Here is an 11,413-nt window from a genome sequence, read left to right on the forward strand (position 1 = left end):
ACCCTCCGTGGGTACGAGTTTCCTCTTATAGTAACCAAAGCAAAATTTTAAAAATGATTTCCTGCAACAAAAATGGAGGTGCACGTTCTAGTACTCGAACCTACGAATGTGTCCCTAGCTGCGTCCCAGTCATCGGAGTTACCACGGAACCGCAGAAGCTTCGTCGAAAAACTCGAGATCAAATGCAGACTTTCTGCCTTGTCATGAAGAGGGCCAGTTTGAATGCACATGCAAATGTCCGAAATTCCAATCGGTAGCCCTTGTACCGTAAAAATGAATTTCATCCCGCACAACGATTTTCCCCGAAAATTGTATTATCATTGAACGTTGAAGTAGATGGCTGAGAAGCCAACACGGAGTTTTCCCACATAGATTCCTTTTTTCACTATGACTTTGTTCTGAGATGAGATTTAGTTTGGTATCACCTACGACGTGAAAGAGCACAGTGTGACGATTTCAGTTTAAGCAAGCCCCTGAAAAGAGGGAAACATTAAAAAACGTTCAAATGTGCTAAAGCTGGTGCGTTTTCCATTCAAGCAATTGCAACCATGTGAATTTTGAGAAAGAGAACATATTTGGCGAACAATTCCGCCGACAGAACACTTTATTTTTCTGTCAATCCCCATTTTGCTGACAATCCCAGCGAGAAGACATCACTCTGGGACGAAAGGGCAGTAGGACGTCCGTGGCGCCATGCCGAGTCAGCTATACTGACTCAATTCAAGTTTGATCTGTTGCGTAGCTGGTAAATTATAGTGATCAATGACCATCCCCGCCTAGGCATCATTTTAAGATCCTCTAAATGAAGAGTAAGGAAGTGTTATCGACGAGGCAGACATTTTGATAAGGACCAGCAAAAGTTGTTGTCAAATCGATCTCTTATGCGAAACTATACCGGTTTTTAATGCAAAAGGTAATTTGCCGGGACCGAGGAGAGCGTGCATTCGTTTTCGCGCCTTCCCGATCACGTGACCAGCTCGTATCCGAGGGGAAGGTTACATGCCTTATCTGGGATTCGAACTCGTGACTACTCGTGACTTGTTTCCCTGGTAGATGATTGGTTTGCATCTTTTTTAACAGTCTTGCACGCTACCGATTGCGCCGTGAGTGACCCGCCCACCCTCCGTGGGTACGAGTTTCCTCTTATAGTAACCAAAGCAAAATTTTAAAAATGATTTCCTGCAACAAAAATGGAGGTGCACGTTCTAGTACTCGAACCTACGAATGTGTCCCTAGCTGCGTCCCAGTCATCGGAGTTACCACGGAACCGCGGAAGCTTCGTCGAAAAACTCGAGATCAAATGCAGACTTTCTGCCTTGTCATGAAGAGGGCCAGTTTGAATGCACATGCAAATGTCCGAAATTCCAATCTGTAGCCTTTGAGCCGTAAAAATGAATTTCATCCCGCACAACGATTTTCCCCGAAAATTGTATTATCATTGAACGTTGAAGTAGATGATGTACACGACACCTTGGTTGAGAATCCAACACGGAGCGTTCCCACATAGATTCCTTTTTTCACTATGACTTTGTTCTGAGATGAGATTTAGTTTGGTATCACCTACGACGTGAAAGAGCACAGAGTGACGATTTCAGTTTTAGCAAGCCCCTGAAAAGGGGGAAACATTAAAAAACGTTCAAATGTGCTAAAGCTGGTGCGTTTTCCATTCAAGCAATTGCAACCATGTGAATTTTGAGAAAGAGAACGTATTTGGCGAACACTTCCGCCGACAGAACACTTTATTTTTCTGCTTAACGCAGTTTACATGCGGTATGACGTGGTGCTAAAGCGGGAAAGCTACCGAAACAATATCAAGTTTGATCGCTTTTATTGATAAGACTGCCCGGAACGTAACTGGCCAGATGATTTCTGATGCTTTCATTTTCATCTTGGTTTGCAGTGAGATTACGTCTGACTTCACCTGTGAAGTTACCGAGCACGACGAGAGCTAAAGGGGTTCACACTTTGGCAGCTTTGGAATTGAGTAGTCTTTGACATTACTAATGGCCACTGTGGAGTTGCCCAGGGTACTGTAGGACAATATGAACAGTCTTCAGATGCAAGGCCCTAAGAGGAGGGGATGGCCTTACAAAAAACAACAAAATGTAAGATTGAGAAAAGCAAAGGCGGTGACGTGACTTTCGAAAAAAAAAAATTAATTATTTTGCTGACAATCCCAGCGAGAAGACAGCACTCTGAGATGAAAGGGCAGTATGACGTGCATGGCACCATGGCGGGTTAGCTATAATGAATCAATTCAAGTTTGATCCGTTGCGTAGCTGGTAAATTATAGTGATCAATGACCATCCCCGCCTAGGCATCATTTTAAGATCCTCTAAATGAAGAGTAAGGAAGTGTTATCGACGAGGCAGACATTTTGATAAGGACCAGCAAAAGTTGTTGTCAAATCGATCTCTTATGCGAAACTATACCGGTTTTTAATGCAAAAGGTAATTTGCCGGGACCGACGAGAGCGTGCATTCGTTTTCGCGCCTTCCCGATCAAGTGACCAGCTTGTATCCGAGGGGAAGGTTACATGCCTCATCCGGGATTCGAACTCGTGACTACTCGTGACTCGTTACCATGGTAGATGATTGGTTTGCATCTTTTTTAACAGCCTTGCACGCTACCGATTGCGCCGTGAGTGACCCGCCCACCCTCCGTGGGTACGAGTTTCCTCTTATAGTAACCAAAGAAAAAGTTTAGAAATGATTTCCTGCAACAAAAATGGAGGTGGACATTCTAGTACTCGAACCAGCGAATGTGTCCCTAGGTGCGTCCCAGTCATCGGAGTTACCGCGGAACCGCGGAAGCTTCGTTGGAAAACTCGAGATCAAATGCAAATTTTCTGCCTTGTCATGAAGAGGGCCAGTTTGAATGCACATGTAAATGTCCGAAATTCCAATCGATAGCCCTTGAGCCATAAAAAATGAATTTCATCCCGCACAATGCTTTTCCCCGAACATTGTATTATCATTGAACGTTGAAGTAGATGATGCACACGACACCTTGGTTGAGAATCCAACACGGAGCGTTCCCACATAGATTCCTTTTTTCACTATGACTTTCTTCTGAGATGAGATTTAGTTTGGTATCACCTACGACGTGAAAGAGCACAGAATGACGATTTCAGTTTTAGCAAGCCCCTGAAAAGAGGGAAACATTAAAAAACATTCAAATGTGCTAAAGCTGGTGTGTTTTCCATTCAAGCAATTGCAACCATGTGAATTTTGAGAAAGAGAACATATTTGGCGAACACTTCCGCCGACAGAACACTTTATTTTTCTGTCAATCCCCATTTTGCTGACAATCCCAGCGAGAAGACAGCACTCTGAGATGAAAGGGCAGTCTTGAGAAGCAATGCCATCTACCTGGAAGTCTCCCATGACAGAGAGTCCGCTTCCCATTCATTTGTACAGGTGAGCCTCGCCCTAGATTTTGACCTACTTGGGTCAAACTAACCCTAACCATTATAACTATATGGAGGTCGGTCTCTCTGTCAGGCGGACCCTCAGTGTCGTGACACTGGGATAGCAATTGACTCAATTCAAGTTTGATCTATCAAGTTTGATCAATCAGCATATATTAAATACCCTGTCCTTTCCATTCTTTTCCATTTAGAATAATAAACACAATTCTTTAACAAATAAGCAACTGTCTATTCCAAGGTCCCTTTAACAAAATTAAAATGCAATCTTTGCATAAAATAATTTAAAATAAAAATCCATTTCCGGTATTAACTCAAATGCGATGCTTTAAAATCAACTTTCACTCAGCATTTCAAAGGAGCACTTTAATATGATATGGAAAATACGTGTTTAAACTTAAAGGTACACTGCACGAAATTGAATTTTCCCTACAGTCAGTCTGATCTTGAAAAATCTGCACGTCCACATTTAAGACAGTAAGTACGATAAAAATCCGTAAATCTTTTTTTAAGCATACCTAGTGCCTGATATGTCATCTAATTATTGTCAGGTACTTTGGCAGCTCGCAACGTGTGTATTATACACAACACAGGGCTGCAATTTAGCACTGCGCTATTTTCCTGTGGTATGAAGTGGAGGGAAGTGAAAACTAGGCCATGCCCGGGGAAGGTCTGAAAGATACCATTCTAAAGGAAGGGCCAATCATTTACAGCTAACTTATCAAATTACAAGTACGAGTCAAGCATGATTATGAGAAATTTGTTTTTTTTTTCTCAAAGAAATTCATTTTGGCTTGGAAATCCTGTATAGAGTGCCTCCGGATGAAAATAAACTAACTTTAGGCCTATTGGAAAACATGGCATTCAATTTACGCATTTCTACCCTCAACTTTCAATACTATTGGCTTTTCGGGTTTCATTGGTTTTGATGTAGAGAGAACCAGTGGGATTTGCGTCTCCGCGCATGTCTTCAAAGTGAAGTTCTGCAGGACCTTCACAAGGATAATCTTCATCTCGAGCAGGGCCAGACGCATACCAATACAGTTGCGGGGGCCCATTCCGAAGGGCATGTACCAGTAAGGGTTCCGTTTTGCTTTGGCCTCCGGCGTGAATCGCTCTGGGTCGAATTTCTCCGGGTCTGGATACTTTTCAGGATCCATGTGGATAGCGTAGATCGGAATAATCACGCACGTCCCCTTGGGGATGAATAACCCGTTTACTGTGGTGTCTTGGTTCGGGACTCGATCCATGCGAAACCCTACGGGATACAGCCTCATTGCCTCGTTTAAGACCTGCTCTAGATAGGTCAACTTTGACACGTTGTCGTAGCTGGGTTCTGTGCCTTGAAGAACGTCATCAATCTCCTCGATGAGTCGTTGCTGGACGCCGGGGTGGGCCGCTAGGAGATATGTCGTAAACCCTAAGGTATCACTTGCGGTGCCATGCCCTGCACTAAAGAATAACAACCCGTTACCGGCAATTTCCTCCGTCGTTAGAGATTTTTTCTTCCATTTTTGAACCTCCTTTTCGTCGTCCCCAACTTCGGTTGCTGACATGGTATGGGCGGTGAGCATCAACTGTAGAAAATCGTTGTAGTGTCCCTCTTGGGCATGTTCTCTCTCTTTCAGTAGCCCTTTTGTTTCGTTGCCAAAAAACAGGAAAGACATTAATACCCCACGGAATCCGGGAACGTAGCGTAGAATGTGTTGTAGTTTTTTCATCAATCGTGGAAAAAATAAAATGCCAAGCACTGCGGGATCTGTCACTTTAAAACTATTAGCACGTTCGGCATTTGTAACATACGGGTGGTTAGGGTTATTCAATGAGTCAACCTCGATCCCAAAAGCTGTAGCACATATCACGTCCATCGTGTAGCAGCCCCAGACTGAGTTGTCAAAACTCTCTTTAGCTTCGGCTTTCTTCTTCAGGTTCTTGATCAGGGTGTTGGCGCACTTCAGAATCATTGCCTCCATGCGTCGCAGTTTTCCAGAACTGAATGTTGGAGTTAACGTGCTTCGCATCTAGAACGATAACAGTAGGTTTTTGGGTTAGGTAAATTTCATTGATATTAAATCTGAGTAAAAAATTACTCTTTGAGTATAATATGCATGATTGTTTTGTTTGAAAAGTTAAGTCAAAACAATCATGCTCTATAGGCCTATTTTTTCTAATAGATACACAAATATCATAGCTACATATCTGTGTATGAAAAAAAACGTAAAAATGTTTGATCTGTCTCATTTAGATAAAAAGCCATTCGAGTTTTAGCGACACCAAGTCATAAGATACACCTGTCATTTTTTCAGACGCCATTTTCAAAAATAATTCAAAATGGCCCCACGTGTTTTTCATGATAACCCACTAAAGAAAAGAAACTTGAAGCTTGCTACATCGTCTTGCTACATCAACATTATAAGTTAATAAGCTAGGCAAGAAGACACTAAAATTTTTAATTTTAGGATTTCTCCACACAGAGTAATGTTTAAAGGGATAATAACTCTTCGTATGAGGTCTATATTTCACAATAAAAACATTGTGAATAACTCATAGAAATATATTCTGTTTTACGACAAAAACAGCAGTCAAAGCTATGTATTCTGATATCTGAGCTTGTCTTCAGACCACGTGACCTCCATTGATGGCTATACTCTGTTATAATCTCTTAACAGATTTTAACAAAAAACCAAACTTTAAAAAAAAAACAGGGACTAACTTTGAATGTAAAAATGCATTCATTAACTATTTGTAAGTACGGGAAAATTGTTCTTTACTCCAGGAAAATTCATTTTTTGGCCAACACGAAGAGTTATTATCCCTTTAAGTGAAGTAGGCAAAGTGATAGAATTTTGGGACACTGTTGCGTTCAATATGGGAAATACGAATTGTATACACAGTGTATGCAGTAGAACTTGGCCTCCGTACATTGACTGAATGGGGAACAAAAGGGAAAGATTGGTAACAAAAATCTGAAAGACTGGTTGAAAACCTCTGTCTTTGTTATTTTACATGACACATAATTCGTTTTCGTTAATTCAATAACCAAGTTTGACCTTGAAGATTTTCTTTTTAAACCTGTCCTAGATTGTCAAAACATTGTCCATGAGGCAGAACTGTAGTGTATTCGTATTTATACATGACTAACACATGATGTAATCTCGCGAGACGCGTTGTTGTTCAGCCATTAAACTAGATGAGAAATCCATGCTTGTTGTGGGTTATTATTTTCCCTGCCATCCCTATGTTCAATGACGAACATAACAGCTGTTCTAAGGGTGCATTCCCAGAGATTTAGATCGATCCAGGGATTTAGATCGACCTAACTCCCTGGGGGTTCACGCTAAATTGCAGTCAGCCGAGCGCGCACCATAGTTAATTACCCCCTTACAGCTTTTTGTAGGCGGAACAGACGCTTAAGCCGGCTAAGCTGACAGTAATCTAATGAGACTCCCCACAGGGATAGATCGATCTAAAATCTATGGGAATGGGGTCTTAGAAATGTATCGTCACGGGTCAGTTCCAGTAGCAGTGTTCTTACATTGTAGTTGCGCAGCAGCATGGAATGTCAAAATGGGTAGAAACCTGATAAGCCTAGATACAGTAGTTGGAGTCCGGTGTGGCATGAATCGTTCGGAGCGTGAACCGTCCGTTCTGTTCATGCGCACAAAGCGCAGGCATGTACAGTCCGTCTCTATCGAGTCAGCAATACATTCTTAGACCCCATTCCCAGAGAGTAGATCGATCCAAACTAGATCGACCTAACTCCCTGGGGGTTAACGCTAAATAGCTGTCAGCCGATCGGGCACGAAAGTTAATTACCTCCTTACAGCTTGTAGAAGGCGGCATGGACATTTAAGCCGGATTACGTGACAGTAATCTAGTTAGACTTCCCACGGGGATAGATCGATCTAAAATCTATGGGAATACGCCCTTAGACTTAATAAACATGCTCTGTTGAGAACATACTGTACATTCAAACATCATCCTGAGAAGTATTAATATCTTATAGTTGTTCATCTCTACTGCGATTTCCATCAGGTGGCCAAATCAACACACTAGCCAGTCAAATCAATACATAAATACATGTACAGTAGGCCAACAACTGAATAACGGCGACCCGTCCACGGTAGGTTCATCGATGCACCGAACTGTAATTTCTCGCCGATTCTCTATCAAAATTATCAATTAACACATGTATTTTACCTAGAAATACCCCCATTATAGTAAATATAATGAGGTAGGAAATGAACTAGCTGAATATAACAGCCCAGGTGAATAACAACGGCTCATACATGCGTCTGCTGCGTGTACCTGTATAATTGGTCAGGACGGTGGTTCACGCAGAACGGACCGTACACGTGACACCGGAGGCACGACAGATCCTCAACAAGTAGTGCCTCCTATTACTATTGTCGTCTGTAATCCCTTATATCAAACGTCATTGATCGACCTTGCCGCGCGTGATAAAACTGTGTAAACAAAATGAGACGGCTACGGGTGAAAAAAGAGGATTTATTTGACTTGCCTGTTTCCAATGTTCACCTCTCACTGAAAACACCGACTGATCGAATGGTGTCACAAGTGTGTCCGGATCTGCATTACGATCCGAGAAGATGCTTGCTTGTTTCACCATCACCTCTTTTAACATTTCCGTGTCTGCGATCACAATGTCCCCTAAAAAGTGCCCAAAAACACCTGTAGACAGCGCGAACACCTTGCCGTACATCTTAATAAAATGGCGATCTAAGTCACATAGGCCGTACTTGAACATGTCTATTATGTTCCCAAACACTGGCAATGGAGGTGGTCCTGGAAGGCCAAACTTCCGCCTGTTGTCCTTGCTGTAGTGTAGATAGATGATGGTCAGGACGGCCACAACCACCACGACAACTAACCAAGACGGTAGGATGAAGAAATCCATGCTAACGAAGGCTGCACAGCAACTATGACCTACTCTGTATACGTGCAAATAAAACGGGACTGAAAATGGCGACCTTGTTGCGTGAAGGGAGATCGGTGACCAGTAAATTATAACGGAGCTCAGCTGCGGTCATCCAGGGTCACCCGTTATCACTCTATTTACATATCGTCTCGACTTAATGTCCGCTGACTTTAGTCGATCACTCACGGTAGTTTGTTCAATTTGTCGCATTAACTGCGTGTCCCAAGCCACTCCGGAGCCCACCCAGGCGTCAAGCAGTGTCTTTGAATAGGCGCACAAGGTTATCAAAAGCACAGGACTTTAAATGTCTGCGCATGAGTAGGAGCAGCAGCAGCGTCCCTAAGACTGTTTGAAAATGCACGCCTGGCTTCCGTGGCTGTCACCTTGATCTAAAAAACACGAAATACTACAGAAAATGACCGAAAATACCACGCTCGTGTACGAAAGGCAAATGCAAAACCCTGAACGAAATTGATGGAGTATTTTGAAGCCTAAACAAAGTGATTGCTAATAGTATGGCGTAATCTATCCTAAAGGATGAGTGCGAATAACCATTGGCAAAGTGCCCATCGTCATTTTTTTTTTAATTTGCTATTATAAAGTTTATACATATATTGGTTGTGTGATAAAATATTATTTGGTTTGAGGCATCGTAACTTAGTATTTTAATGAGTTGTATGTGGGGGGGGGGGGGGGGGTAGCCGGATTTACCTGTTGTATGCAGGCTAATGAATCAGAGCAACTTGTTTCAGCATATATATTACATAAATGATATTTTTGTCTAATGAAACTTGTCTTGTGATGTAAAAGAGTTATATGTTAAATAATTGTGGTGTGGCACAAGTAAATGGGAAAGTAATTATGTTTTTTTTTTAATCCTAGAGAAGAGAGGGAGGGGTGGCATATTACGGTATTTTCTCACAGAAGCCATCACTGATTTCACTTAACTGTATAAAAGTCTTGTAACTAGAAAAACTTGTTGCAGTGTATTTATTAATTTTATACAACTTTTCTCACAGACCAGCATTTGTTGGTCTAAATAATTGTATTTTTAACCAATACACACTTTGTACAAGGCTCTAAGGAATAGTAAAAAATGCTAAAAGCAAAAGGCTGTTACAGTAACAACAAAAAAAGCATGTGTAAAAGCACTCTAAACAGCTATTTGGAATGTTTCCATTAACAATAAAATAAACAAGGTTTAAATTGTACCAAAATAATAATAAGATATAACTAAAAACTAAATGAAAATATATAACACATAATAACAGTTATGGCCAATAATCTGTATGACAATGAAATTAAATCACCTTAAAAGTACTTCATATATGATTATGTATGTGATAAAGAGCTTGTATAGAATGCAATGCAATAGTTATTTTATACAAAATATACAAATATGAGTATAAAAAATGTATAAAGAAACAAAAGATGATTAATCAGATGTGCTGTCCAAAACACTTTTTGTTTCATTTAATACTGTCACCACTTGATGTTGGTAAATGTGAGGTATCCAAACAGCCTTCTCCACAACATAATTTTCGATTGTATCCCTGCCTCATAGCAAACCCCACATACCACAGGACTGAAGTGATATGTGCACAACTTCCAACTGTCTTGGAACCAGCTTTACACTGTCAGTACCAGACACTGATGGGTCTAGTTTTGCTATGGGAGGTCTGAATCCATAAGGTGTACTGGTGGCAATAGATGTGTGCCTTAATTAACTATTTTGGCTCTGATTAAATCAGGTGCATCCTTGCATACACTGATATCAAACTGGCCATCTAGCAGATGCTCATCAGTATATTGGCTAGCTTCTTTTATCTGGTAAACTTCTGGTGGTCTCTTGTTTGGAATATTTACCAAGTCAATAGCTTTTCACAGATTTCCTTTTTTTTTTTTTTTTTGGTTAGCATTTTTTGGTTGTAATTGAAAATATTTTACTGACTCTAACCCCTATTTTTCTTTCAAAGACCTACATTTTATTTTGGGTTGTTCTTTTTGTACAAAAGTTTCACTGTATCTGCCTAGCCATCCTATGTAAGCATGTAGCAACTACCTCATGGCAGGAATAAACATGGCCGCCTGCTAGCATATGGACTGAAAATGTCCCTATTTAGTTTGAGTACATATCGAGCCCAACCCTCAGACAAGCTGATTTTCACATATATCTCACCTTATATTCATATCTTTTCAACCGTGAATAATTAGCTTGTCTGAGGCATTGGCTCATATAAAAAATGAACATCTTTTAACCTCAAGTCACGGTAAGATTTTTCTTTCAATCAGCACTACATTTAAGAATAAAGCAATCAAAATATTGATCACAAGCAGTGATTGGCCACTTATTGCCTTTCTCTTTTACACTGGCAACTTCTGTACCCAATTACAAAATTTCACAGTTGTCACGTTACTATAGCTAAAGATATGTAGCATTACAATTCAGCCCCACCCTAAAACACACATTTTTATGAATATTTGACAAGGTCATTTTGCTATTAATTTTTTATATTTCAAATTCAATAAAAAATATTTTTTCATGTGGATCATATAAGTGTTAGACCCCAACTTTAATTTGGCATCAATTTTTTTTTCATTCATTCACAATTTATTTTTCATGTACAAAAGAGGGCACTTTTACCCCCTTATTCGCACTCATCCTTTGAGGTTCCGTGCTACAGTGTAGTGCACCCGCACTTTTTTTAGTTAAGACAGCCCTGTTTATTTCCCTTTAGAAGAAAGATCTGCCACCAAATTTCCAGACTTGGGCATCTTTCCGACATCACGCGGTTTTTTTCTTCCGTTAAATGAGTAATTGCAAAACTCTGCGTTATTGCAACGCACAGTCGTGGATCGGTACGGTTCAGTTGTCAATTGCCAACTACTTCCTGGTTTTCACAAGGTCTTTCAAAGACTCTAAAACATCGTTATAATTGCAGCTCATACCAAAAAACACCCAGAAAATACTTAGATATGGGCATAACAGATTGCATACATGCATAAATTCCACATGACAACGAATAATAACCTCCCGGGAATTCTTT

At 40.7% G+C, this 11,413-nt stretch overlaps 1 protein-coding gene across 1 annotated transcript; it reads right to left on the bottom strand.

The window, feature by feature from the left end:
• Nucleotides 1–3,778: 3,778 nt before the first annotated feature.
• LOC106154105 (cytochrome P450 3A4-like) lies at nt 3,779–8,804 on the bottom strand. Its single transcript, XM_013528357.2, has 2 exons — nt 7,950–8,804; nt 3,779–5,448 (listed from the first exon to the last, which is right to left on the bottom strand). Exons 1-2 carry the CDS (start codon nt 8,343–8,345, stop codon nt 4,297–4,299), a joined length of 1,548 nt encoding a protein of 515 aa, XP_013383811.1. The 5' UTR covers nt 8,346–8,804; the 3' UTR covers nt 3,779–4,296.
• Nucleotides 8,805–11,413: the final 2,609 nt, after the last annotated feature.

Source organism: Lingula anatina, chromosome 5 (genome assembly GCF_051362555.1).
Source record: "Lingula anatina isolate TDL-2025a chromosome 5, LinAna3.0, whole genome shotgun sequence".
NCBI lineage: Eukaryota > Metazoa > Brachiopoda > Lingulata > Lingulida > Lingulidae > Lingula > Lingula anatina.

Excerpts from the sequence above, each read along its gene's own strand:
- LOC106154105 (XM_013528357.2), bottom strand. The coding sequence starts at position 8,345 with ATGGATTTCTTCATCCTACCGTCTTGGTTAGTTGTCGTGGTGGTTGTG. Across the intron at positions 5,449-7,949 it reads GAGGTGAACATTGGAAACAG|ATGCGAAGCACGTTAACTCC; the intron begins GCAAGTCAAATA and ends TTATCGTTCTAG.